This window comes from Brachionichthys hirsutus, chromosome 8 (assembly GCF_040956055.1).
Source record: "Brachionichthys hirsutus isolate HB-005 chromosome 8, CSIRO-AGI_Bhir_v1, whole genome shotgun sequence".
NCBI classification, from domain to species: domain Eukaryota; kingdom Metazoa; phylum Chordata; class Actinopteri; order Lophiiformes; family Brachionichthyidae; genus Brachionichthys; species Brachionichthys hirsutus.
In genome coordinates this window covers 7,329,349-7,356,590 of record NC_090904.1, presented here as the reverse complement: position 1 = coordinate 7,356,590, position 27,242 = coordinate 7,329,349, and the positions used below count along the sequence as shown (strand labels likewise).

The window sequence follows — 27,242 nt, the reverse complement described above, 5'->3', positions numbered from 1 at the left end:
GAACAGTAAATTAATTCTGTTTAATTTAACACAAAGATGCATGTATGTTCCCGGTTACAATTCGGTGCGTGCGTGTGTGTGTGCGTGCGAGTGCGCCGCGCAGTGACCCACTTGGCAGATGGAGACCCGTGTTGTTCAGATTCTGCTCACATGTCGGCTCCGCAGCAAACTAAGTTTCCAGAGTTCCTGTTAACGTTTTGATCTGTCTATGGAGAGAAATGTGTTGTTTTTTTATGCAATCAAACAAAAACTGGATTTGCAACCGAAAATAATGATGATGATGGTGTTGATAGATAATAATGGTCTTGTTTGCAAATATTTTCTATGGTTGCAAATCCATTTTTTGTTTGATTGCATAAAAAGAAACTAATTTCTCTCCATACAAACACACCATTACAGCGTTGGCGCTTCATCCACGCCAGTAAATGTTGGGAACGCTGTTCGGTGTTTTAGGAGGCGAGCCAGACCCGCGTACACAAACATGTTTCACAAAGCAGTGAACCTCAGCATATCCTTACTTGTGATCCACCACCTTTCACCAGTGAGTGCGGACGCTCAAAAAACATGTTCTGGTCATTTCACCTTTTTAAGAATTGTGTTGCTCCTGGTTCAATTTATCGGTATTTGAAAAATGTCCCATTCAGAATGACCAAAGGTAGAAAAATCATTGAAGTTGCTGATTATAAGTTGCTATTATACTACATTTATGTTATAATTGCACTCTTAAATGAAGTATACGCTAATAAGGATGAGCTACAATCAAGCTTTGTGCTTGTTTATCTACAGTATGTTATACAATGTCCAGCTATTTTAGAATCAGGGCTGTATGCTTGTCTCAGTTGCATTATTATTACTATTATATGTTCTCACTGATGCACTAATATGTAAGAAGCACCTTTAGGTCGTGTTGAAGATCATTTTATTCACAGTGTGCACTACAAATAATTTGATTTAAAGCAATGTAAATGATCATAAATTGTAATATAAGATCTGAAAACTCACGGCAGTTTTAAGATGAGCACTTAAGCAAATTTACAACATATTTCCCCTTGAAATGTAGCAGAGAGGAATAATTATAGAGCATAAAATGGAAATAGTCCAATGCAAAATAATAAAAGATTTGTAGCATTCATATGCATGCATGTATGTGTGATATTAGTTATAGTATAATATTTCTTGTTTACATGTTTCATCTTAAACTTACATCTACAGTATTTTGATGTCAATCACTGGTAAATCAGTTGTCCTGGGATTGTAGAGAGGATTATACTCATCAGTTTGACCCACATTTATTATAATCTTATTCATTCTGGCATCAGACAACAAATGTTAATCTTTTCTTTTTTTCAGTTGCAAAAAACCAATACCATACTGCAGCATAAATACTGATTTGTTTGTGTTAAACTGCCTTGCAGCTCCTAATTCCTAGCATCCGCCACCAATCGGGATTTGAACAAACTCCCAAAAAAACCTGATGAAGTTGCTCATGTTAAAGCTATCTCCCCACACCAGCTGATGGACACTGACATTGACATGTCAGCATCTCTATCGAGAGCAGGATGTCTAAGTGTGAGCTGATTGAGCTGAAGGACCTCGGCGTAAATGATGCCATTGAGCTGGCTGCTCGGGCGGCTCGCACAAACATCTCACCTGTAAACCCGGGGCAGCCGAGCCAGCTCCGTGCTGTCCGCATGGTTGGAGGCAATGTCAGCATCGAGACTGCAAAAGGTCATGACCTCCGGCCTTACAACCACACCCATCTCACCTGGTGTGACCTGTGCGGAGAATTCATCTGGGGTCTCTCCAGGCAAAGTTTACGCTGCTCCAGTGAGTACATTCTGCATGTCAATGTGTGTGAAGTCTGGCATTCTCAAATGTTAACTAGGCCAAAGGGAATTGGAGGAGGTCATGTGATCACCCATATGTTTATAATGTTTTCCATTTGATTGTTATTTACAGACAAAGTGTCAACAGATTTGGAGGAATTTTTATATCGGGATGGATTATTTAGAGGGCTCTGGGTATGAAAACACATTTTGAATTTTCGATTCTGGAGAAATGATCTCTTTAGTAAATGGTTTATCCCCAGATTAAATCTTAAATCTGCTTTGTTACCCCGTGTTTATGTCAAGTTCATCCACTTCTCAGAGCCATCATATTGGCTCCGCTTTCACTAATGACTAGGATGCTCATGCTATTTTTCCATTCCTGAGGAACTTCATCACAGACTTTTGTCCTAATCTGTAGGAAGGTTTGGAAAGATTCATGTTTTCACAGACAGTACCTGGGAATATATTTACTCGTCTTTGTCTTCAATCAGAGGTCAACATTAACTAACTGTAAATATCAAGTACTATTTCCACCATGTGTTCTCTCTCTCTCTCTCTCTCTCTCTCTCAGACTGTAGTTATACTTGTCACTACCGCTGCCAAGCATTCATCCAGCTGGACTGCAGCACGGATGGAAGCGTGTTAACAGACCAGAATGAGTTCCGTATCGACTCCATTGAGCAGGACACAAATGTGGTGAGAAACAAAGCTTCAAACACATGACATGCAGTACGAAAGAGAAAGCAGCCTTTATTTTATTGTGTTATTTTAAAAAGGTGCTACTAAATAAATAGTGATGGTGTATAACTCAATAGTGATTTTTTTTATTTGTATTTTTTTTAAAGAAGAAGCTGGAGTTATGATGATTATTTATGTATTACAAAAACTTAAAATGTTTTGAAATATGTGCCGAAACATAAACATAAATAAACAATAACTCGGATAATTTGAGCTGATCTGCCTGGAAATATTCTGTCCTTCACGCATCTTTGTGAGATCCCCTTACGATTCCCTTATTCGGCCCGTTTGCTGTGTTTTACCTGCTGATCCTTTCTTTTGTCAGGATGAGCAGGTCGACTTGTGCAAACAGGAGATGACTGCCAGTGAGATTCAACACAAGGTCATGGAATATAACGCCCAAACTGACAGCAACCTCTGCATGGTGGCTGTGAGTCACACATGAACATTCATTAAAATTAAAATACTTCAATTGTATTTGACGTTTATGTTTAGACAATAATTTTCAGAAACAGTTTCTTACAATACAAACATGTCTGTCTTGCAGAATAAAGACGGGTCCTACACCGGTTTCATCAAGGTCCATTTTCAGTTGGCACGTCCCATCTCCCTCCCTCCCCGCCAGAGCCTGTGTCCTACACAGGAGGAAGACCAGGTGGACAGACGGATGAGACGGCGGACATCTTTCTACCTTCCCAAAGATACCGTCAAGCATCTCCACATAAGCTCCCAAACTTGTGTACTCGAAGTCATTGAGGCATTGCTCAACAAGTTCACTGTGGTGGACAACCCAGCCAAGTTCGCCCTGTTTGAACGCATCGAGAGACAAAGTCAAGGTAGACTTTTTCTAGGTTTCCAGCTTTAAGATAAAATTGAGTCTAGATTTAAATTCTCAAGGGTTGAAATTTGTTTCCTTTAGTGTGCATGCGCAAACTGTCCATTGATGAGCGTCCCCTCTTCCTGCGCTTATGTGCTGGCCCCAGTGAGAAAGCCTGGAGTCTGGTTTTAAAAGAGAATGAGACGGGGGATGTAAATGTAAGTTTGCATTTGTCTCTGATGATTAATTCAAGCAATAGACGTTTGACCATAAACTGGAAAAAAACAATAATATTCTCAGTATGTCCAATAGTTTTATTTTTGAAATCTCTCTTTTCGACAGTGGGATGCATTTAGTTTCCCGGAGTTGCGCAACTTTCTGCTAATCCTGAAGCGTGAGGAAGAAGCGCATGTGCGGCAGATTGTGACGCGCTACGCTCTTGCTAGGGACTGGATGAAGCGCGCCATGGCGAGGATTCATACTCCTGGTTGAGATTGTGTGCTTATCAAATCATTTTCACGTGAAATCATGAAGGACGTTCTTCCACTTTGAAGTAGCGTTTGCTCGGCAATGTAGAAGGGAAGGAACAAGCGTAATGGAATGTTTATGAGACTGGAACCCTGCTGTTACAGTTAATATGAGCTGCTCAATGGCCTCGGCTCTAGTAGTAGTAACACTGTTATCAAGTGATTGAGGAAAATATATGCTATCCAATCAATTGGATGCAGTTCTTGGGGGGGGGGGGGGGGCATACTGCTTGAGAGGATTATTTCTAGTAGTATTAAACACAACTAGTCTTTCTGTGGTAATCTATCGTGTAATATTTAGATTTATTTACAATTTATGGTGTCTTTTTAAAAGGGAAGCACTTTAATTAACCTCTGAAATGGATCTGGGAAAATTTAAATGCGAAATACTAATTAGCTAATCTACTGATCAAATATGGGTCATTTGATGTTATTGTTATCATTTTCAGTTCTCGTGTGAGCACGATGTTTGACAGGGTGTGTGTTTGATACACTATATAAAATGTTTCTGTAGCATATTTTACACAAACCCTCGGACATGTATTTGCTGTTAGAGTCGTCTTCAAATCAAGAATGTGAGTTTTGCCTTTAAGCTTTTGCCACACAACTGAAATTGAATAAATTATTGTAGATTGTGAAATAACAACTTGCTATGCTACACAAATGTATGAGCTGTAGAGGTATTGTTGGCCTCATAGTGTACCATTATTATATAGGCTTGGCCTATCTGTCAGATTAATGTTACAGGACGGAGGCTCAAGGCTTTTGTTCTTGTTCAGCACAATTTAGATCCTCAGAAATGGCTTTTGTACATTTGTCTAGTTTTCATGAAGCTGTATTTTGACTCTCAATTAAAATAGAAGGAACATGTAATAATTATAATAAATATGAAAAGACACTTGAATGTTATGAGATGTGTAGCTGCTGTAGAGTGAATGGAGATAAGACACTGAATAGACAACAAAATTAATGTCTTTAATTAGGTCAAGAACGGAAAATGGAAGTATAATTATAATTGTTAAATGAGCACCTCAGCCTTATAGTCCATTTATGGATAGCGCTATATAAAAGTCCAGCAAATTTCTTGAACATATTACAATACGGCAGCATGATGGCGCAGCGGGTTGCGCTGTTGCCTCACAGCAAGAAGGTCATAGGTCAAATCCAACTTGAGGCCTTTCTGTAAGGAGTTTGTGTGTTTTCCATCTTGTCTCCGGGTTCTCCGGGTTCCTCCCACTTCCAAAAACTTGCAACTTAAGTGAATTGGTTACCCTAAATTTTCCATAGGTGTGAGCGTGTGCGTGAATGATTCTCTGTCTATTTGTGGCCCTGCGATAAACTGGTGACTTGTCCAGGGTGTACCTCGGCCGTGGACTGCTGGGATAGGCTCCAGCAGAGCCCACAACCAGGATTTCGGATTAAGTGGTTAGAAAAATGAATACAGTGCCATAGTGTGCAACACTGGTGGCAGCTGGTGTGCAGCGACTCACTATCAGCTAACAATGGTTTAAAGGGCTTGATTAGTCTGCAACACTTAAGTTAAAGGACTGTTCAGATTTTATAGATTTGGATCCATGCACACAATTTCCATTCCAAAACAGCATATGAAAAGTTATTATTTCCTCCTCCTGTCCACGCGGTGGCGATAGCTCAGTGTTTGTATCTCCTACCGGCTGCCAGATAAGAAGCCCGAGAAGAAGAAGATATTCAGTCAGCACTTAGCATGAACCGGAAGCGGGTTGTGTCTTTCAAGAGGCGTTTGCTTGTTTTGATTTAACGACCAAGACAAATTCACCACTGAACATTTAGTCTCTGCGAGCACACAAAAAGACACTTTAGGTATGACGTCTACCAGCTTGGCTGGATGCCAGTCCTCAAAATAGCTTTGGAAGCGTGAGTTGCGTTAAAACATGTTGGCCTGGCTAATGCTAATAGCGGAGTGCTAACTGTTTATAGCTGAATGCAGTGTTAGCAGCTAAGGTCAGGCATGACAGTAGGGATCATTTCTTAATAATTTGGGTCTTATTAAAAGGTTTAGCAAGCTAAATTAGCCCCTACCTAGTAGACCCAATGTTACTGAGCCCACCAGATTTTAAAACGAGCTTACTATGTTATTTTTTAAATGTCCAAGTATTGATTTATTCAAATCGGATGAAATACAAAGTCAAAGCATGGTTAGATTTGCTGCTTTAGTTGGCCTTCTCTTAATATATAACACGATTTGTAATGTAGCTGTCCTGCTCTTTTCTGATATATGTAAATACTCCTCTTGGACCTCTTCATCCTGTGTTTTCCTTGTTTTAAGCGAGATTTGTTAGCAGAAAATGATACTGAATAAAGTAAATATCTTTTCACACTATATAAATGCACGTTTGTTGTTGTACATTAACACCTATTCATTTATTTTCAACATTTCAAATATATTATTATGCCTACAAATAAATGCTTTCTCGATCCATCTCAATCTGAGATCAGATTTTGCAAATTTGTTGTATTTTCTAAAATGACTCAACTTGCCCTTGTCGTGTGTTGCTTTTCATAGGTGTCACATGTTGACAGTTTACTTGGTGCAGTAAAACTGCAGCTCTACTAGCACTCCTGTAACCCAGGAAGATAATGAGCTGCAGCTGAAGATGGGTGGCAGCGGCTCCAAAACCAGAGGGTTTTGGCCTTTTTCTGGCTCAGGCAGCACAGACGATCCGACCAAAGATGGGGTTGAGCAGACCCTGGAAAGAGGTCGAAGTTTCCCAAGCGCAACGCCGTTTGTGTTTACTCGACAGAGGTAAATATAACTGCATACTTTTGTCAGTACTTTACTTTCATGGCGATACATCTGCTCTATCATCATTATCCATGTTTTTGTGCTTTGTTGCTGCAACTTACCTGATGTGATCTTATAGCTTCCCACTTATTTACTGAGCTATCCTTTCCCTTTGCCATCATTGTTTTAAAAAATGAAATGTAGTATGTGCAGAAATATTGTTTTGATATTCATTAAACATTTATATTTGTCATGCATCTTATAGTAATAATGTTGAGTCACAACTCCATTACTGTATATGGAACAGCCTGTAATGTTGGTTTAGTGAATGTTTTGGCATTGCAGCTCTTTATACTTCGATGAAGATGGCGACTTGGCCCATGAGTTCTATGAAGAGACAATTGTGACTAAAAATGGCCGGAAAAAAGCCAAGCTGAAGAGGATTCATAAAAACCTAACGCCTCAGGCAAGGAAATTAGAATCTCCACGCCATGGCTTTGCCCAACATCACTTGTTTGAATATGAATCTTGATAATTGTATTTGCTTATTTCATTTCAGGGAATTCTAAAGCTGGACCATCCCTGCATCCATGTAGATTTCCCAGTTGTTCTTTGTGAAACCTGATGACATTCAAGGAGCATCTCAGACAGTCAAACGTGTCGTCGCCGTCCGCCGCCGCCGCGTGGTTTCCCCTGCAGCTGGAGGACCAAACCACCTTTTCAGAATAAGATGATTTCTTGACACGTTGATGTTGCCCTTATATGGACAGGCTGTGTGCCAAGTCCCTGCATGTCATCAGTTTTTGGCTTGTGTGCAGTTAGTCACCGAACAGGTCACCAGTGGAGGACCTAGACAAGTGCCAAGTTGGCCAATCCTGCTCAGTTAACATATCATGGTTTGTATGCATGTAAGTGTGACTATGTGTGTAGACACAATGAAATGTAACAGTCCTGAATTCATTGATGCAGGTTGTGTCCTGTGCGATTGTTTAATGTTGAGTACTCTAAGGGTGTGACCAGCTCTTCCCTTTTTCACAGTCGTATCTGGAGCAGCCGATCTTAAGTGCACTCTTTATTTCTGATTTGACGCCATCATTCGTTGCATTATTATGCATAGAACAGGATCTGCCCTTGAGTAACAGCGTGGAGAGTAGACAATCAGTGAGCCACACAGGAAAACACAGCACTGAGTCTGGGGGGGGGGGCTGTCGTTTCCTTTGCTGCTTTGCCATACGATGTTTCACTTTTAATTTATTATAACCAGTTTTTTTAATTACAAACTGACAAGCATAACTGTGTCATGGTCTTTTTTAGTCATGGTGTGTCTCATCTCACACACTCAGCAGTGCAGCAGTTAGCGCCATCACTTCACAGCAAGAAGGGTCTGTGTGTAAATGTGAACAGTGTAGTTGTTTATCTCTACATGCTAACATTGATGCGCATACAACCTGTCCAGAGTGCAGTGGGATAGGCTCCATCCACCTAATAATCCTGTAGAAAACAGATTTTTCACATCCTACATTAAAGGACAATCCATGTAGATGCATTTTCAATTATAAAATATTTGTTCAATGGCCTGTATCATAATGCTGGCATCTGGAGCTTTGCTTTGGGCCAAGCAGTAATCGACCCTGAAATGCTAAAACATTACAGGAGTTAATCTCTTTTCAACAGCAAATGCTGCCTCCCATAATTATTAAGCAAATTCATAAGTATTTCTAAAATGTTCATTTTAAATACAGTTCTAACAGTATTACAAGCTGATACCAAAGTGGTCCTTTTGCCAGTGAAGAGCAAGCAGTGCTCCTCCTGACTTTCACTTGTGAGGAAATTAGACACCTGCATGGGAAATTGCCAAGTCAGTGTGTGCCGGCTAATGAGGGATGTTTGAAGTTAGAGAGGAGGGATGATGGGAACGCGGTTTCTTCAAAGCTGTCAGGGATATTGTTCTCGTAAGAGGATAAAGATGTCTGAGCCAAAATCCACTCTACTTTATTGCTTCCATGAAATCATTTTACTCAGCACAAGACTGTGCTTATTTAATTTTTTCCCCTCAAGGCAAGGACCTTTCCCAGCTCAGTCTGCAGACCCATGTCTGTTAGAATACTGACTGTTGTTTACTTTCACAAAGCTGTAATAATATACAAGACCCTGAGGTGAATTCCAGTATTGGAGTGGAAAAAAGCGAGTCAGCAAACCAGCCACACTCTGGCGTTGCTAACAAGATGAACCACATTCTAGGGTTCTTTATACAAAATCAAGAATAACTTGGACAAACTGGAATAATTGTCATTAAAATGTAGTAATCTTTTAGTCATGAAATGTGTATTTGCAAAGGGGAAATAAACAGGTTTTGGATTTCCCCCCCTCATGTGTGTAGATGCACCCAGAAACTTCAAAAAGATCTTAGACAATTATTTAACTAATTGACACAATTAATTCATCAAAACCTTATCACTCATCTAAGAGTGATGTTTGCCTTCCCACTTCTTGGAAGAGCTCATAATTCACTAGCCGTCATGCGGTTATAAATTAGTTGAATAATGCAAACAATAGTACACTTATAGGCATCCACAAGATTATGTGGAGAATGGTATTTATTGACATGAGGATTCATTATTGTTCTCTTTACATCTTCGGACCTTGTTATTTGTACAGTTGAGTGGCTTTTATTTAATATTTTTCTTTACATCACATACCAAAGAATATTGTTTCATTTGAAATCACAGTTGAATGTGATTTTCATATCGGTTGATGTACCTATAGACGAAAGACTTGAGTTTGTCTTAATCAGAAAAGGTCAGAGAATACATATTTGTTCATTCCAAACCAAAAGTAGGAAAAACCCTGTGGTTGGGGTGTTTTATTCATGTTTATGAAAAATAGAAGTCAAGCAGAGGTGGAGTCTGCTGGATATTTAAATGCAAGTCAGTGTAGACTTCTTTAGTACAGAAGATAAAACTGCTTTGGTCTCTAGATTGTGGTTCCAAAACCACAATAACTAACTAGAGCATCTTCATTAGGAGATTACAGGGCAAAGGACGGTTTCTGGTAAGAGACATTAATTGAGATTATTTCAACTTTGAAATGAGAGATTGAAAAATGAATTATTCAGCTCTATGAAAATAATTTTTTGCTTCATGTTAATATACAATATTTGTTACCACTCAGAGCAAACATTTCCAATAGAATTAAAACGAGTGGGAGAGTTCTTATTTTAGATTTATGAGTAGTAAGAACCAAATGAGCTACACTTTAGGAAGATACTTTGGAAAAACAACATAAAGGTTTAAGCGACTAAATTATGTCCGTAGGTTATTAAGATGTTCTGAATGCATGCATGAATAAAACAGAAATACTTGTGCGTATTCAGTCAGGTTAGCGATAAACTTTCAACAGAACTGTTGATCAATAAATTTAACTTAACTATTTTAATTTGTTCAATAAAATTTAAAATAAAATAATAATAAAAAAAACTTAACTTTAAAGGAAATTCGCAACGACGCTTCACGTCACATCCGAGCAGATGGTCTTTTAAGAACAAACTACTTTGAATTTTATTTAAGGGGGTAAATTATGCAAATGTGTAGTTTTGCTCTAAAGTTTACGATAATTGAGGTTATCGTCGTTGCTAATTGATTTCAAAACAGCGTGTTCGAATCCAAGTAGATCGCTATGTTGATATATACATCAAAACAAACAAATATAAAAATCTTTATTAAAACCGAACCCCCCTATTCAATAGCTGAATGCACCGACGTGTCGCTGCTTCACGGTCTGCCCATCGTTGCAGCTCCTTTGCTAGCTGGCAAATTTCTGACTCGAACAAAATGGATTGAGCGAGCTATGACTGCTACCTGTCTCATGGCAGGCCAGTGGAAAATCAATTCATCTGACGGTTACATGAGCGGAATAAGCCCGTGTCCTCGGCGTTATATAAACAGGTAAGACTGGGTCGGGACGAAGAGACAAAACGTGAGCTAACATAGCATGTTTGGCAGTTTGTCTCAATGAGAGTTTAAGCTAAATTGGCTAAGTTGCGTTAGCGTTAGCCGACTTAGTTCCTAAAGCTGCTAATTAGCGTTATTCGTCGCAGCTGTAGTTAGATATCTCAGAGAGAAGGGCTCCTAAACGGCAGAAACAGACGATTTCACTCTACTCGGCATTAAATGTAATGGTCAAAAACGATTTCCTGAGCGCAAGACACGCGAACTAGACGTGGATGATGATATTATTGACCATACTTTGATAAATGGCAGGGATCGTAATGAAATTATTAATGGCAGATACGTAGCCTTCACTTTGTAAAGTTATCAATCAGATAAAGTCCACCAATTACCATTTTGCTTTTTCTGCGCACGGAACTGTACAAGCAGAAAATATTTCCCACAAGTATATATATATATATATATATATATTGTTTTCTTCATGTTAACAAAGCCACGTTATTTTATTTCTTTGTCTCCAGAGAAAGAGGACGAGTGAGCAGCGACCATGGAGGCTGTTATCCGCTCTCTCCTCGCTGCAGCTGGGCGGCTGCCTTTGTTGCTTCTGACTCTGCTGACATCATTGTCAGTCTTGTGCTCAGCTGATTTAAAGCAGGCACGATTGCCATTATATTCCCAGAAGCCCATTCTGCTTGTCTGGAATGCCCCAACACAGGATTGTGCCCCGCGACACAGCGTAACGTTATCTTTGGACCAGTTTGACATCGTGGCCACCCCCAACGAGGGCTTCGTCCGGCAGAACCTCACAATCTTCTACAAGGAGCGCCTTGGATTGTATCCCTATTATGAGCGTGGCGGCCTTGCAGTCAACAGAGGCCTTCCACAACTTGCCAGCCTCACTCAGCACTATGAAAAGATGCCGGAGGGTTTGCAAAAATATATACGAGAGCCGGAGGCGAAAGGTTTGGCTGTTATTGACTGGGAGGAATGGCGCCCTTTATGGATCCGGAATTGGGATGTGAAAGATATCTATCGCGTTAAGTCCCGTGAAATGATGGCAAAAAAGAACCCAAAGTGGACCCCGGAACATGTGGGGAAAGTTGCTCAGCAAGAATTTGAGCTGTCCGCTCGCAAATTCATGCTGGAGACGCTCCACCTTGCCAAGAGTTTAAGGCCCAATCAGCTGTGGGGATTCTACCTGTTTCCAGATTGTTACAACCACGACTACAAGAGTGGCCTGGAGAACTACACGGGGCGCTGTCCTGTTCTGGAGATGACCCGCAATGACCAGCTTAACTGGTTATGGATGGAATGCACAGCATTCTTTCCTTCTATATATATGGGTTCTGTGCTGAGATCTACAAAGTATGGGCGCCTCTTTGTCCGTAACCGGGTGAAGGAGGCAATGCGTCTGGCATCTGTTGGGGATGGATTGGCGCGTCCTGTTTTTGTTTATACCCGCCCATCTTACATCAGTCAGATGACTCTCCTAACTGAGGTTAGTTTCTCAGAGCAACTTTTTTAATGTATTATATGATCAGGAGGCTGCATGTTGCTTTTAAGTAGATAAGATGTTGTAGTGTGTATTGAGGTGTATATTTTGGTGAATGCGATCACTTAAACGAACAGCCATATATTTACATTTGGAAATAATATCCCTGTGAGAATGTTAGATAAACTACAGGTTTATGGCTGTCATGTTTTGTCAATGTTTTAGCCTAGTAGTGACCACTTAATTTTTGTATTTGCTCCTCTATATAGGCTGCATATAGTCCTTGTCATTTTCCATGTGATTATATGCTTCCCTTGTACATGTCGTACAGACAGATCTGGTCTCCACCATTGGTGAGAGCGTTGCTCTTGGAGTTGCAGGCGTGATCTTCTGGGGGGACACCTCCTGTGGAAGCAGCCGGGTAAGTATTATTGTTCTGAGTGGCCCAGTTATCAGTGGTATTGGGTTAACTTACCTTTTCTTGCCTACAGGCCAGCTGCTCAAATCTAAACGAGTATCTTCAGGGACCTCTGGGCATGTACCTGCTCAATGTGTCTACAGCAGCCGAACTGTGCAGTCAGGCAATGTGTAAATCCCACGGCCGCTGTCTGCGGAAAGTCCCAGACAATGACGTGTATCTGCATCTCAGTCCCTCCGCTCACAGAATCACCAGTCGTGGTGGCCAGCTGGAGGTCACGAGCATACCTGACCAAGCAGGGTTGGCTTACTTCCACACACACTTCCAGTGCCAGTGCTACAGTGGCTACAGCGGGGAGGCCTGCGCCCAGAAAGAAAAAGGACAGAATAGAGCCTCCTCTCTTCTCGGCGCCTTTTACCTTTGCTTCTTGCTCCCACTAGGACTGGTCACCCTTCTCCACTGAAGAAACCGAGAGGTACAAATTGTTCATCACTTCTGCCGACTCTGAAAACGACATTTTGGCAAAACAAAAGTGTGAGGTTTCTGTGCAGTAGCGATACTTGTGTGTTGACAGCAGTGAGTCAGCCGTTTCACCAAAGATAGTATTACAGGATCTATGTCGACACACAACATCCAGGTTATTTTGAAATGACACGAGTTGTCAATTATGTCATAGTTTTCATCTGTTGGTGGATCAAGCAGTTATTTGTTATGACACAAAGCCTTATGAATGAAATGTGATAATAGTGCATTACACCAGAGAATCTTTGTCTAATAGGAACAACATGGCTGGACCTGACTATTTTATTACAAACGTGTGCTTTAACAGGGAAACAAAGTGCTCTTGTAGTCGTCATTGTTTACAAGTTATTATTATTGGGATGATCATCTCAGCCTGCTGCTGGGCACAGTTCTTTATACTGATGAAAACTGAATATACCAGTTGCTGGTTTTTTGTTTTTTTTTAGCGAGGAAACGGATATTAACAGTAGATGGTACTATTTTTTTTTGAGCAATGTCTAAATCTACATGCTTGAATCTTATTGTAAAAAAGGAAAATTCTAACATTTAGTTGATGCACGTTTTGGCAGTTTCTTGTAAATTTCCATGAACATAGTCTGGAGCAAGTTTCACTGACTATAAATGAAGAATCGAATTAATGATGGCTGATTTAAGGCAGTTCCTGATGTATTTAAATTGTATCTGTGTCGACTGTGTTCAAAATTATGTTAATCAGTACATCTCTTGGCCACAGTTCTTTTGCCAAACTTGAGGAATCTTTTTTTTTTTTTTTTTTATAATTTTTTTAATTTTCTTTTTAATATCTTTAGCAACCTCAGAATTCCTAGAGTGGTCGGGTTCTTGCCAGTGACACTGTATTAATAGAAATTGCTGTAGCTACATTTTTATTTCCAAGTAAATATGTATTAGACTGTTCTGTATTTATTCTTTATAATGTTGCTCTAAAAGACATTTAGGTACTTAAGAGTAAAGTCAGTTGGCAAGTGTGGGATATTGAGTCATCAGTCATGTAAATGATATTGCATTAGACTCTTGAATGCTGGCCAAATTCTTCAGATACTGCACTTTAAATACTTTGTAACTTTTTTTAAATACTTTTTGTACCATGCTTTATTTCACATTGATACTTTAAGAAGTGAAATTGTGTTCTTTTGCTGCCTATAGAAACCTGTAAACATATTTTCCAGTGTCATATTTTCAATTTAATGTGCCTTTTTGTTGGAGATATTTGGTACTGTGAATCTTGTTTTAAAGGAGTTGGCTGAATCTGTTTGTTCTGCTTCCCTTGATTTCCAACTTTGTTTTATGTCGTGGTTCTAAGGTTTTATTTGCCTTTGTTTTGAATCTATCAGTGATACAGTGAGTACAGAACTTCCAAAAATCAATGTCAGACAGGATCTATTAAGTCACGTAGCATGGAATGGACAAATGTCACCCAGTTAGCTTGCTGTAACTTTTTTTGTTGTTGCATTTTTAGTGTTATTCAAAGTACAGTACTGTAGATGTTTGTTTTTATCACCTTTATTGCTCTACTTTACAAACAGCTTCCTTGGTGACACGTTTTCTAAGCAAAGTTACGGTGGCCCTGAAGTGCAAATCACAACAACAAATCGTATTGCACACAATAAAAAAGGAATCGCGCAAACAAGAAAAAAACACACACACAAATAAGGAATCGCGCAAACAAGAAAACAACACACACACAAATAAGAAATCGCGCAAACAAGAAAAAAACACACACACAAATAAGGAATCGCGCAAACAAGAAAAAAACACACACACAAATAAGGAATCGCGCAAACAAGAATACAAAACACACAAACAAGAATCGAAATCACGCAAACAAGAATACAAAACACACAAACAAGAATCGAAATCACGCAAACAAGAAAGCTCCAAACCGGAAATGCTAAATATCGGACAAGTCCAAACCGGAAATGCTAAATATCGGACATGAGGGGTCTGGTTGCTGATTGGACAGAAGCACTGTCAATCATTCTGACTTTCGCTACAGGTTTCCCGTAATTGAGCAGCAATGAGTAGCAATTGAGTAGTAGGTAAGAGAACAGCGTGAGATACGAAAATATGTTTTGCCGTCATTGTGGTAAAAAGTTACCCGAAGAAGAACGGCCGAACTATTGCAGTGGTTGCGGCAAGAGACTTCAAGGGATTCTGGACAATGAACCAACCGCATGTCAACTATTGCATCATAAGTGTGTCCCGCATCAAAATTATTACTGATAATGTCTTCGGTGGCAGCCATAATTACAAATGAACTTTCTCAGCAATCAGCATCCGGACCTCTGCATGTCCGATATTTAGCATTTCCGGTTTGGAGTTTTCTTGTTTGCGTGATTTCATTTCTTGTTTGCGTGATTTCTATTCTTGTTTGCGTGATTTCATTTCTTGTTTGCGTGATTTCATTTTTTGTTTGCGTGATTTCATTTCTTGTTTGCGTGATTTCCATTCTTGTTTGTGTGTTTTCTATTCTTGTTTGCGTGATTTCTTATTTGTGTGTGTTTTTTCTTGTTTGCGCGATTCCTTCTTTATTGTGTGCGCTACGATTTGTTGTTGTGTTTTGCACTTCAGGGCCACCGTACAAAGTACTGGTAATAGTTTTTAAACCAAAACTGAAAAGAATTTAATATTTGATTAATTCTCACGTTTTCATCAGTGGCTTTAATTGTTCAAATAAGAATATGAATGTATTCTAGTTCCACTTACCGGTATATTCTGGGTTCTTCGGTTTACTGGTATGCTGTCCATTTAGCAATGCATTTTTATATTTTTAAATCATAGAATTTATAGTTGAAGTGCTTTCAAATGTACTTTGACTGATGTGTGTATTTTATAACAGAGTGAAACAGTGATATTGAAAATTCATATCAAAGTATAGTCAAAGTCATTTCATGTCCTAGTTTGTACAGTCTTTTATTTTTAAATTGCAGCATAAAATTTCATTTTTCCTATTTTAATGATTAATAATTAATTAATAATGTATTTTTCCCCATCAGTTTTGTGGAAGTGTGCTTCCATATATTTGAAGGCAAGAGAGAAACCTTTGGAAAGAAAATATTCAATTATTGAAGTGTCATGCTCATTAACATTTAAAGAAGTTGCTGAACATTATTTAAAAAAAAATAGTTTATCTTGTTTTTTGAATATATTTTTTTGGTCAGAATTATCGCGCTTTTATTTTTATGTACAACAAAATACAGAAAATAAGATAACCCAGGTGGCGAAAGGTACAGAAGACAACAACACTGCAGACGTCACTAACGGAAGCGAGGATGGTGACGTGCAATCAAGACAATAAGTTTGGGTGCCAACGCGACAATACAGTAATCAATTCACCTAAATTGTATGTTTATTGGAGGTTGGAGGAAACCTACGCAGACAAAGGGAGAACGTACGAACTCCGCACAGATAGGATTCTACTCCAGTAACTGTGCAGTGAGGTGACAGCCTCACCCACTGTGCCACCATACTGCCTACAGTTTTAATTATTTTAATTCTATTTAATTCATCTATTTTTTATTATTATTATTTGTTTATTTTATATATATTTTTGGGAGAAGTTCTGGCTCACTCAGGAGCCCTCCATTAGTGATGAGATTAGGAGCCTGATCCCGGATCAGTAGGGGGCGGTAATGCCCTTCGTAAAGGTGGCCAGCTGCCGATAAACCTCATAAAGAGGAAGGAGGAAGTGACGTATGTCGTGTGACGTTTTTGTGCAGCTCACTATGCCATCCGTAAAGAAACAGGATATTCAGGCGGGTATGCGTGACTAACATGTTTGTCGGATTTTCTCTTCGGTTTTTATTCGTGAAGTCCTTTATTTGAATGTATCGATCGTTGCCTGACTAAAGATGTGCGGCTACCAGCAGGCTGAATTCACAGTCTGTCGTGTCAATTCGAAAAGATAGTTACCAGCAGCTTTTAGCCGAAGCATTTGAGCAACATCTCCCATTCCCTCTGGCAGCAATGCAGAGGACATGGCGTTAAAACCGACGGCGTCATCCTTCTCTCGCTGAACCTGCCGAACAACAATCTCCTTCGTCCTGGTATGTTGTTCCTGCTGTTGCGTCCGAAATGCGTCTAGTCTTCTTTGCGGCAGATCATACGCTAGCGAGAGAGCAATAGGTCGAGTTAAGGTTACATTTTTTGCATATTTGGCTAAAAATATTCGTCACGTCGTCACTTTTATACACAGTCTCTATACCCCCCCCCCCCCCCCAGATTATTCGACCCGACAAAATGAACTTCTTGCGGAATCGTCTTGCTGTTCTGGTGCTGGTGTTCTTGGCCACCTTGCTGCTGTACCTGCTGCTGCCATCCCTTCGCCAGAGCAGCACGGAGCCGTCCTTGGAAGCTCGTAGAATTGGCCTGACCGTCCCTCTTCCTCCGCTTCCAGCCGTCAATGTGTCCATTCGCACCGGACAGATCCCAGGAGACCCTCCGTTGTTCTTCAGAGAAGCTTTACCTGCTGATGGAGCCGGGCGACAGATATTGCCAAGGTGGGTTGAGGATGGTTAGTTGTTAACTGCTAATGGAGTATTTAGTTAGAAGTCTAAGGTGCTATAATTTGGCAGAGCTGTCCTTGTCATTAAATGGTGAAAGCCCCAAGTCCATTGTAAAAATAAAATAACATTTCCATTTGCAGATTACAAGTGGTCCTTCTTCATGGGCAGGCCTTCACATCCCAAACCTGGGAAGAGCTTGGTACCATGGCCCTTCTGGCAGCTAATGGATATCAGGCCATAGCAGTGGACCTGCCAGGTAGGAGCATAAACAGAACATGTGAAGTCACTGTGACATCTAACTAACTAAAGATTCAGAACCATGCTGTAGTTATATATGCCATTTTGTTTACTTGCAGTACAACGTTTACGTTTGGGTTGACGCAAGCGGAACATGTAGTAAAACCCTGGTTTCCTTTAGCATTATCCAGTATTATCTGCTCCTTTTAATCATTCTAAACGGGGTTCTAAGTGACTGATTTGTATTTCCCCACAAATTCTTCTGCTTCTTGGAGGGTATGGAAAATCGCCCGACTCTGAGGCTCTGAAGAACGAACCGAATCGAGTGGCCCTGCTTTCCAGGTTCATGGAGTCTGTGGGTGTCGGGGCAGCTGTACTTGTGAGCCCATCTATGAGTGGGCAATACTCCATCCCCTTCCTCATGAAGAACCATGCTCAGCTCCGTGGCTTCATCCCCATAGCACCAGCTGGCACCCGCAGTTACACTCCACAGCAGTACCAAAACGTTCAGGTAGGAGCCGTTGAGATCATGCTGATTAAAATAAAAAAAAAAGTAGTCGCTCCATTCGTTTTATTACACAAGCAAGAAAACGTGATTCAAGATTCAAGAAGAAGGGAAGCCGTGTGCCATTTGGCGTGCCGCCGTAAATAAAGATGTTCCGTTTACTCAGATATCAGACAAGTTGGAAGGGCAATGAAGAAATGCATATTTGCATAACATTTTATCATGTAAATAGTTGTTAGTTAATTGTCTTTTAATTAATGGCTCTTTCATTTGTAAACGTGTAAAACTATTTTAGTGATTGGTTCATAAGTTGACAATCTATCAATTTTAAAATGCTATCTTTGCAGGTCATACCTTTTATGAATGTGAATGGTTGCTGGTAACTGGTTTTGACGCTTCTTCCAGACTCCCACGCTCATTGTTTTCGGAGCCCAGGACACAAATATGGGTGCCCAGTCCCACAAGAACCTCATACAGCTTCCTAATCACACTGTGCTGAAGATAGAAGGAGCTGGCCATCCCTGCTACGTGGACAAACCCAGAGAATTTCACCAAGGTTTGATCGACTTTCTCGGAAAACTGAAGTGAAGTGGAGGAAGACAAATGGAAATGGTGAAAGAAATGCAGAAAAAAAGGGCGACAAAGGGACGGTTTAGCTAATAATTGGGTTTATTTTGGTGTGAATATTACTAAAAGGTACTAAGAGGAACTCCTTTTCTCGTGTTATTTCTTGAAGCGGTGAATATTGTCATGGGAGTCGGTCAATACGTGGAAAATGGTAAACTCTCTGTCAGCAACACTATTTCACATGTTCCCATTACTACAGTTTTTTTTGCTACAGTGTCATTTTAATATGAATCTAGTTCATCTCTTTTTTGCTGAATGCGGGTCATGTCTGTCTTTACCTGCAGAAACATGGAATGAGTTTGCTTCACGGTTACCATTTTTAAAATTGATGTGTTGTTTACTATAAATATACACATTTAACTGCTGTCTGTGTTTAAATAGCTTCTCATTGTTCACATGTGACCAACAGCCTTGTATATGAAGGATCCAATGAATCCTGTGCCACTCTCAAAAAAGAAGTCCTTACATGACATAATGGGGGAAAAGGCATAAAATATGAATTCATTTATTTATACAATGATGATAAAATTGTATGTACAGTAATATATTTGCAAGTTCTGACAATCATGTAAGAGCAACATTAAAAAAGACACGTAAACATAGTTGAAAATGCAAAATGTGTGTATTGTGTTTCAATTCACATTAATGCTCTGAGGGAGGACGATGCAAAGGGCAGGGTGAAGTATAATTATTTGAGTTTGGAGGGTAGCCATCTCGTCTTGAGTTTATCGGGCCTCATCAGATTTGACCCATGTTGCATATTTATATTTAGAATATTATGCTATTTCTTTTTCGTGTGGTTTCCGTGGAAGCGTGTAAAGTGACACGAGGGTCGTCGTGTCTATTTCATATCAGTATCATGCTTCAATAAACTCCAAATGAATTAACTGTGATAAAGTTTTGCTTTCAAATACTTAGATTTTCATGTTTAGTGATCTGGACCAGTGGTGGAATATACCGTTGATCCAAAAGCAGTCACCACCTGGACTTAACTAACCAAATAGAGAGAAGACCACACAGACCGGCATCTCCTGTTTGATTCTTACCACCCACCGCAGCACGTTAGGGTCATCAGAACCCTGAACCACCCGGGCCAGAACAGAAGGAAAGGTCAAGAGCTGATGCAAACACAGCAATGCCGTGTCTGCAGTGAAGAATGCAGCGACCTGCAATGAGACAACGACTCCCTTATGAATGGCCATGACTCCTAAGAAGACACACTGTCTCTGTGGTTTTTGGTGCAAAAGACAAACACGCGGTGATAAACCAACCCCGCACAGCGGTCTCTGCTGTGAGCCTTTAGAACGCGCAATCGGAGGCCGATGATTATACTGTATCGATAACAGGACTTTTATTTTGAAGGGCACGAAAATGCCCGACTCAGCGGCGGTCGCGTGACGAGCCGAGACGCCGCGCCTGAAGAACAAGTGTTAAGGCGAGTCATAACCGTAAATAACAAATATTAGAGACTTTAGTCTACGTTATATTCGTCCTAAAATCAGTGTTTGCAGCGTTTTATTGAGTAGACTTGTCATTAAGAAGCAGACGTAGCTTCTGCGAGAGACAAAGCGGGGAAAAACAAGTTACCCAAAGATTCGAGGGGAGCTAGCTGTTAGCATCTAATGGCCTCAGGCTTGTGTGTTTATTTAATGGCGCTATGTTTCTTCTTCACAGGGGTGAAATAATCACACCATGCTGCCTGACAAAGACGGTCCAGGTGCTGGAGGTGGGCGCGGCCCTTCCGAAGGTGAGGACCCCTCCGTCGGCCTCTTCAGGGAGTACCTCCGCCTCAGGACGGTCCACCCGGACCCGGACTATGGTGAGGCGTCGCCCTTCCTTCCGGGATATTGATCTCCGCTTTTGGGGTCGTCACAGTGTCTGTATAGCGACTGGAATATGCAGAAGACGTATTTTCTATGTTACTGGGTTCTTGGAGATTGTCGGTCATCCAGGTTCCTGGTAAAGTTTGGAGATGATCCGCTTCTTCCAATCTCAGAACTGAAGAAGATGAGATGAGAGTTGAAATGTCAGAAAGCTTCTCCTCCAAGTCGAGAGGATTTTATTTAACCCATGTTTCTGTTATTGTTTGATCATATCACTTTATAAAGAGATTATGCAATCGTCAGTCAATAAATCTCCAGTTAAACCTTCTCTCTTTACCCGTATCCGTCATGTTAACATATTTGTCGTATCTGTTCCAAAGGTACTTTTGGTCTTTAAGTCCAATGATACTCTACAAAGTAGCAACAGCGGCATTGTTAATCTCTGATTAGTGTTCTGGTCATTCTGTATATCGTTCAACAGACCGTTCTCTCTTGTTATCCATTTACAGACGTTGCTCTTCTGCTTCTGGACCGACTGGCGGAGGAGCTTGGCCTACCCCTTAAAAAGTACGAGGTGTGTGTGTATCGATGAATTATTGTTTAAAAAAACATTTCAATTCGTCTTAGAAGTTACTCGTACAATTGCCCTTATCTTTTGCGCTCTCTTTAGATTTGCCCAGGCAGAGTTGTGTCAATCCTGACCTGGGAAGGGACCAACCCAGCCCTGAAATCCGTCTTACTGAACTCCCACACGGATGTTGTACCGGTGTTTCAGGTACGGCGTGCATCTCTGTTACTGACGGTGTGCTCGGTGTTATTGTTAATAGACAAGACGAGAATAGATTTGATATAAATCTCTTCTCCAGGAACACTGGAAGTGCGATGCTTTCAGTGCTTTCAAAGATGCAGAGGGCAACATTTATGCCCGGGGATCACAGGACATGAAATGTGTAACTATACAGTGGGTATAAGCTTTTCTTTTTAAACAGGATCTGTTCTCTAGTTCTCTTTGTGAAATACCTTTTGCCACAGCCACTCCCTCGGCCTGCCTAGCGTCAGGCTTCTGTCACAGCGCTACGGTGGCTTCTGTCGTTTTCAGGTATATCCAGGCTGTCAGGAGACTGAAGGCGGAGGGACGGAAACTAACGCGTACTGTGCACTTAACGTTTGTTCCTGGTAAATATTTGATCACGCTCCTTCCTTAGCTTATTGTTAGTTCTCAAAACATTTACATGACCTTGATCGGCCCATGCTGGTGTTGTGTGCATGATCAGAACTCTCAAGTTGAAATGTTCAGACTGTGTTGCTCACTATCCTCATCTAAATCTGTGTGTGATAATCTGCGAGGCCTTCGTTGCAAACAAAAACCACCTCTTAGTCACACTGTTCATTATCTAAAACGTACAATTTTTTAAAAGCGTATTCTCGCTAGGTATGGAAAATACAAATATGATTTTAACAACAATTTTTTTTCTCTTTTAGATGAAGAAATTGGAGGCCATAAGGGAATGGAAACATTTGTGAATCATCCAGAGTTCCAAAAATTAAACATTGGCTTTGCCCTAGACGAAGGTAAATAAATGACCTTCGTCTAATTGCTTTGAGTCTATAATTACCTGAACCTTGAAGGCCACTCAATTCCAAAGATGTTCAAGTTGGAATCAATTAGTGGCCTAATTCTGATCACCAGAAACATACTTCGTGTGCTCGGTTTGCACACGTGCGTTAGAATCGTGTATCTTAAAGCATTCCTGCCAGCACTCTGGAATGCTGCACAATGAGTTTTTCAGTACGCACCACATCATTGCATTGTAATAATAGCAACACATTAGGTTCATGTTTTAATATCAGATGTTGAAATTAGTGTTTAATGCATTCCAAGGTGAACTCGAACCAGGAAACAGCAATTCAGCTCTCGGTGTAGCATCCTCTGACTCCATCTTATTCCCATTTTATCATATATTTTCAGATATAGCCACTTCTGGATTATTTGAACAGATTAAACTGGGACTGGATGTTATGACAGTACATTTCTAAAACCTATTTTATTTTTTTCTACTTCAGATAATTTTAGACGCAACAACTCTGGGAGCAAAAGAATGTAAAACAGATAAAGCATTGTCCTCAGGAGTAGAAGTTGAAGACCTGCATGTGCTGCTTATTTCCATTGTTGTTTGTCCTAATTATGTATGACCATATTTAATTTCTGGTTAGACGATTGATGCAATCCATAATAACGGTAAATGAAGTGTACGGATGTAGATTGTATCTTAATTGAAGACACAGCCACAAGGTGGCAATTAGAATATTTGGTCACGTTCTGTCGTGTTCTGTAGGCCTGGCCAACCCTGGAGAGGCCTTCACTGTGTTTTATGGAGAGAGGAATCCCTGGTGTGAGTATAACACGCATGTAATGAAATACTCCAGCTACTGTGATTTTTGTTGGATGATGAAGTCTTGAATGACGCGTTCTTTCCAGGGATAACCGTCCACTGCCCAGGCAGTCCCGGCCACGGCTCGAGGTTTGTGGAGAACACGGCTGCCGAGAAGCTCGTAAGTCTCGATGTCCGTCGACGAGCTCCTTAATCTGTTAAATTATAAAACCCTGCTGCTATGGGTTACCCCCCGTCGTGCTCACGGACACAAAAGGTCCTCGTGATCAGCGGTTGCAGAGCCTTGCTGTTCAGGGCTCTGCTGGAACCACACCAGGGTGTGACGTTTCCCGTCTGAATGCCTTTTATCGTTCCTCTGTGAAAGCCATGACAACGTTGTGTTTCCTTCATAGCGAAAAGTCATGAACTCCTTCCTGGACTTCAGGGAGAAAGAGAAACAAAGGTGAGATTGAGAAGCATATCGTACATGGAAAGTATTCGTCTTTTCTCATTTATACACAGTTTGAGATGATACATTTTACCCAAGCATATTTGGAACGTAACAATTTGTCTTGAGCTGTTAGTCTCCAGATGTTCTTCACTCTCCACAGGACGAATATATATTAAAGCTCTTCTATGTACATTTCCATACAGAAGATATGAATCATATTCTTTAAGTGTTTTTCCTAAAGTATCTCTCTGTCTCCACTATGACCATTCCAACCGTTCGAGTTTTGTCCGAGAAGAATTATGTTTTAAGTAAACTTTAAATGCAACGTGTGAAGGAATTGGATGTGCAATAAAAAATGCTGCCGACCCCGGCTGAAGTAATATTCTGACACCTGAGCTCAGGCACACTTAACAGAAGAATCACATGCATGAAGTATTAGTTATGATGCGTGTTGTGTTAAATGTATGTGGGAATTTTCACAGGTGTTCAGAAAATACATGGAAAAAAAATAAAAATAAGTGTGTGCATTTCAGGCTGAATACGAGCGAGTGTTTCACGCTTGGTGATGTCACCACAGTGAATATGACCATGGTCAAAGGAGGTGTGGCCTACAATGTCATCCCAGCTGAAATGGATGCCAGTTTTGATTTGAGAATACCACCTACAGTCAACCTACAGGTGTGTGTAAACTTGTCTGACCGTTAGTGTGTTTAGTCTTACAAATGTTATACGTGTGTAATTTGACCTCCAGATTAATTTTGACTCGACACGAACCTGTTTACTAATTGTTGTCATCTTACCAGGAGTTTGAGAGGCAGATCAAACAGTGGTGCAAAGAAGCGGGAGAAGACGTAACTTATGAATTTGCTCAGGTCAGTCCACGCACATTTAAAATACCTTTTTTTGTTCTTGTCAATTAAATTAAATGGGCTGCCATTCATTGCAGAAACACACAAACCAGACTTTGACCTCGACTGATGACAATGATCCTTGGTGGAGTGCTTTCAGGGAAGCCTGCAAGGCATTGTGAGTGTCCTGTACACAGTAATACATAATGTATGTGCATAAGCACAACTTTAACGGTGTATGCGATCAATGTGTTTTAATGTATTTTTAACTGTTTTTGTCATATTTACACATTATTATTATAGAACCTGCACATAAGATGATCTCCCATGATCATTAATGCCTCCATGTGAAGTTTAGGGCCCGAGCTATCAGGGGGAGATCATAAATGTTATGTGAGCTAATATTGTGTGGGATTCCTTGTGTTTCTGTCCAGAACCAAATTATTGAAACATTTTGAAACCCTTTTTAATTTATTAGCGCCATGAGATTCACACTTTAAAAAGAAATGTTCCCACAGTTTCTACAATGCTCTTCTAATACCGAAAAACTGGTGCACATTTGAAGTTTATTTAGCAGATGATAATAACTGTATCAGAAAACCGGGGTCCCCAACCACTGGGCCGTGGAGGAAGAGGTGCCACAGTAAATCAACCTCCTAGTTGATGGCATGCTTAATTCTGGAAAGGTTTTATGTCGGATCCGGATGCCATTCCTGCCACAACCCTCTGCATTAAAAGATTGGTGTAATAATCTCTTAATAATTATTTCGAGTTCATTATAAGGTTTAGTGGGACATTATTTTGATTTAATTATCCCCGGTCCACGGAAAAATCACCCGGCATGAAACCGGTCCAATGGCAGGAAAAAGGTTTGGGACCGCTGTCAGAAACGGGTGAAGGATTGTACCGAAGCGCTACTTGTATCACGCAAACTCTGTCTCATTTCAGTATCTCCACTGCAGGGATATGACTCTGGAAAAGGAGATATTCCCAGCTGCCTCCGACAGTCGTTTCATCCGAGCTGTGAGTATAAGAAGTTAATGGCATACATAAAAATATTTGCTCCTTTTCTATGCATTTAAGTGAAAGCTAGCTAAATTTCACTTTTGTGCCCTGTCGTTTGTTTGTGTGTTTAATCTAGTTGGGGATTCCTGCTATCGGCTTCTCCCCAATGAACAGAACGCCAATCCTGCTGCACGATCACAACGAGTATCTGAATGAGAAAGTCTTTTTGAAAGGCATCAGCGTGTATGAGAAGCTCATTCCAGCTCTTGCCAGTGTTCCGGCCTGTCCTGATGAGGCTTAGACATGTCTTGATTTTGTGATTATGCTTGACAGGTACACTAATATGTACATTTTGATTTTCAACTAATGCACAGATTATCACAAGTTAATGAACGACTCATGAGGATTTAAGCCGTGCACTAATGTTACCTTATCGTTACTGAGAAGCTGTTAATCAATCCCTTCATTGGTTGTTCCTCAGCGGTCGTCCATTGCTCATTAAGATCTGTGCATTAGTTAAGCATTAAAGTGTAAATGAGTAAGCCTCTGTTGGAAAGTGTCACGGATTTTACTCATAATCTGAACATTTTATTTGAATAATTTGTAGAGATTACCAAAGAAAGAAATAACTTGTCAAAAGACAAATCGGAGCACTTTGATTCAAATGTTTTTTATGATTCTCAGGAAATGGGAGCAGTAAGGTTTGCATTACTGTCTAACATTGTATCACGTTTTAGCACTGAGTCCATGTTACTGACTCTGTGCTGGTAGCCATGTAGTCTAAAAGACACATTGCCTGTTATAAACAGTGTTTTTCAGTCTGGACCTGCTTTGATCATAACTTGTAAAAGTTTACTTATCTACCGATATCAGAACTATGATACAACAGATATAATTGTATTTAATAAATGTGACTAAATGCATGCGTTTGTTCATTCCTTTAATGGTCATTGTCTTCTTGTTAACTTGTGGCAGTGGGTCTGCACAACAGCACCCACTAGTGGTCGGCAGAGTTATCGCCCAAGACCAACCTGAGCACTGCAATCACACAATGCGCCGATGACCTTCACCAAGAACTCGACTGTGGAAAACAAACCTGGAAGCGAGCTCCAAGGCCATTTAACAAGTCGCCATCGTCTGAGGCGTGTACCGAGATGAAGCACCGTCCCTGCTGCTCTTCTGCATCGGCCGGAACTGAAACGGGACTGATCATGGCCTGAATCATATAAGACAGGGTTCTACTAATCAGATGTGTCTTTGTATACACTCAGTCGCACACACACACGCAAATGTTTATATAATTATGAATATTTATACAAACAATACCTGTGAAGAATGGGATGGTTGAGGTGAGACGGAAGTTAAGATGTCATCTGACGCGTGATGCTGTTTTTATTAGTCAAAGGTCAGTCTCAACTACAGTCCAGCTCCCTTAGAGTTGTCATCCAATTAACAGTGTACGACTCTTGAAGGGGGATCTGCAGGAAGATTGAGCAGTCAGTAATTAGTCTTCCCTCTCCTTAGGACATGACAGCAGTATTAGCTCACGGGGTTCAACGTGAAGACGACTAAAAGCTGAGCCCACATCCTTCCTCCCAGAGAGGGCTGGAATTTGTGCAGCCATCCGGTCAAGTGAGCTGTCGAAAACATCTGAATGTCTTGCCTGTCGGAAAAACAGCTGCTATTTCTCAAATAAATTAGCCACAGCTCATATTTTGAGGAAAGCTTTAAATAGCATTTCCCCCATGCAAGCTGATCCGTCCGTATACTGAGGTAAAAGCAATGCACACATGTTGTTTC

At 40.5% G+C, this 27,242-nt stretch overlaps 5 protein-coding genes across 6 annotated transcripts; all 5 read left to right on the top strand.

Moving 5' to 3' along the window:
• The first annotated feature begins 1,553 nt into the window (after positions 1 to 1,553).
• Positions 1,554 to 4,075, top strand: rassf1 (Ras association domain family member 1). Its single transcript, XM_068742289.1, has 6 exons — positions 1,554 to 1,827; positions 2,401 to 2,525; positions 2,893 to 2,997; positions 3,115 to 3,403; positions 3,487 to 3,602; positions 3,727 to 4,075. The coding sequence occupies exons 1-6, from the start codon at positions 1,560 to 1,562 to the stop codon at positions 3,874 to 3,876; spliced, it is 1,053 nt and encodes a 350-aa protein (XP_068598390.1). The 5' UTR covers positions 1,554 to 1,559; the 3' UTR covers positions 3,877 to 4,075.
• Positions 4,076 to 5,631: 1,556 nt separating this feature from the next.
• Positions 5,632 to 8,070, top strand: tusc2b (tumor suppressor 2, mitochondrial calcium regulator b). 2 transcript variants are annotated; one of them, XM_068742290.1, is made up of 4 exons: positions 5,632 to 5,750; positions 6,454 to 6,693; positions 7,018 to 7,138; positions 7,232 to 8,070. In XM_068742290.1, the coding sequence occupies exons 2-4, from the start codon at positions 6,545 to 6,547 to the stop codon at positions 7,295 to 7,297; spliced, it is 336 nt and encodes a 111-aa protein (XP_068598391.1). In that variant the 5' UTR covers positions 5,632 to 5,750; positions 6,454 to 6,544; the 3' UTR covers positions 7,298 to 8,070. The 2 variants fall into 2 exon arrangements, with proteins under 2 accessions (XP_068598391.1, XP_068598392.1); XM_068742291.1 differs by having other exon boundaries at positions 5,643 to 5,804.
• A 3,096-nt stretch (positions 8,071 to 11,166) lies between these two features.
• On the top strand, positions 11,167 to 13,198 carry hyal2b (hyaluronidase 2b). Its single transcript, XM_068742981.1, has 3 exons — positions 11,167 to 12,117; positions 12,443 to 12,532; positions 12,603 to 13,198. Exons 1-3 carry the CDS (start codon positions 11,167 to 11,169, stop codon positions 12,990 to 12,992), a joined length of 1,431 nt encoding a protein of 476 aa, XP_068599082.1. The 3' UTR covers positions 12,993 to 13,198.
• Positions 13,199 to 16,832: 3,634 nt separating this feature from the next.
• Positions 16,833 to 19,560, top strand: abhd14a (abhydrolase domain containing 14A). The gene is made up of 5 exons (XM_068742397.1): positions 16,833 to 17,115; positions 17,291 to 17,568; positions 17,715 to 17,830; positions 18,087 to 18,322; positions 18,722 to 19,560. Exons 2-5 carry the CDS (start codon positions 17,309 to 17,311, stop codon positions 18,902 to 18,904), a joined length of 795 nt encoding a protein of 264 aa, XP_068598498.1. The 5' UTR covers positions 16,833 to 17,115; positions 17,291 to 17,308; the 3' UTR covers positions 18,905 to 19,560.
• Positions 19,561 to 20,621: 1,061 nt separating this feature from the next.
• On the top strand, positions 20,622 to 26,365 carry LOC137898369 (aminoacylase-1A-like). Its single transcript, XM_068742398.1, has 14 exons — positions 20,622 to 20,762; positions 21,276 to 21,340; positions 21,437 to 21,541; positions 21,633 to 21,727; positions 21,866 to 21,942; positions 22,249 to 22,338; positions 23,103 to 23,159; positions 23,246 to 23,319; positions 23,552 to 23,601; positions 24,123 to 24,267; positions 24,393 to 24,461; positions 24,536 to 24,615; positions 25,400 to 25,460; positions 25,579 to 26,365. The coding sequence occupies exons 1-14, from the start codon at positions 20,636 to 20,638 to the stop codon at positions 25,741 to 25,743; spliced, it is 1,260 nt and encodes a 419-aa protein (XP_068598499.1). The 5' UTR covers positions 20,622 to 20,635; the 3' UTR covers positions 25,744 to 26,365.
• The last annotated feature ends 877 nt before the right edge of the window (positions 26,366 to 27,242 follow it).

What these genes read in the sequence shown, in the direction of transcription:
- rassf1 (XM_068742289.1), top strand. Translation starts at nt 1,560, where the DNA reads ATGTCTAAGTGTGAGCTGATTGAGCTGAAGGACCTCGGCGTAAATGAT. An exon ending in GCAACCTCTGCATGGTGGCT is followed by an intron (nt 2,998 to 3,114) that starts GTGAGTCACACA and finishes TCTGTCTTGCAG; the next exon opens with AATAAAGACGGGTCCTACAC. An exon ending in ATGAGACGGGGGATGTAAAT is followed by an intron (nt 3,603 to 3,726) that starts GTAAGTTTGCAT and finishes TCTTTTCGACAG; the next exon opens with TGGGATGCATTTAGTTTCCC.
- abhd14a (XM_068742397.1), top strand. Translation starts at nt 17,309, where the DNA reads ATGAACTTCTTGCGGAATCGTCTTGCTGTTCTGGTGCTGGTGTTCTTG. An exon ending in GGGCGACAGATATTGCCAAG is followed by an intron (nt 17,569 to 17,714) that starts GTGGGTTGAGGA and finishes TTCCATTTGCAG; the next exon opens with ATTACAAGTGGTCCTTCTTC. An exon ending in AGCAGTACCAAAACGTTCAG is followed by an intron (nt 18,323 to 18,721) that starts GTAGGAGCCGTT and finishes CGCTTCTTCCAG; the next exon opens with ACTCCCACGCTCATTGTTTT.
- tusc2b (XM_068742290.1), top strand. Translation starts at nt 6,545, where the DNA reads ATGGGTGGCAGCGGCTCCAAAACCAGAGGGTTTTGGCCTTTTTCTGGC. An exon ending in TTTGTGTTTACTCGACAGAG is followed by an intron (nt 6,694 to 7,017) that starts GTAAATATAACT and finishes TTGGCATTGCAG; the next exon opens with CTCTTTATACTTCGATGAAG. An exon ending in ATAAAAACCTAACGCCTCAG is followed by an intron (nt 7,139 to 7,231) that starts GCAAGGAAATTA and finishes ATTTCATTTCAG; the next exon opens with GGAATTCTAAAGCTGGACCA.
- LOC137898369 (XM_068742398.1), top strand. Translation starts at nt 20,636, where the DNA reads ATGCTGCCTGACAAAGACGGTCCAGGTGCTGGAGGTGGGCGCGGCCCT. An exon ending in ATGTTGTACCGGTGTTTCAG is followed by an intron (nt 21,542 to 21,632) that starts GTACGGCGTGCA and finishes TCTCTTCTCCAG; the next exon opens with GAACACTGGAAGTGCGATGC. An exon ending in CACCTACAGTCAACCTACAG is followed by an intron (nt 24,268 to 24,392) that starts GTGTGTGTAAAC and finishes TCATCTTACCAG; the next exon opens with GAGTTTGAGAGGCAGATCAA.
- hyal2b (XM_068742981.1), top strand. Translation starts at nt 11,167, where the DNA reads ATGGAGGCTGTTATCCGCTCTCTCCTCGCTGCAGCTGGGCGGCTGCCT. An exon ending in AGATGACTCTCCTAACTGAG is followed by an intron (nt 12,118 to 12,442) that starts GTTAGTTTCTCA and finishes CATGTCGTACAG; the next exon opens with ACAGATCTGGTCTCCACCAT. An exon ending in CCTCCTGTGGAAGCAGCCGG is followed by an intron (nt 12,533 to 12,602) that starts GTAAGTATTATT and finishes TCTTGCCTACAG; the next exon opens with GCCAGCTGCTCAAATCTAAA.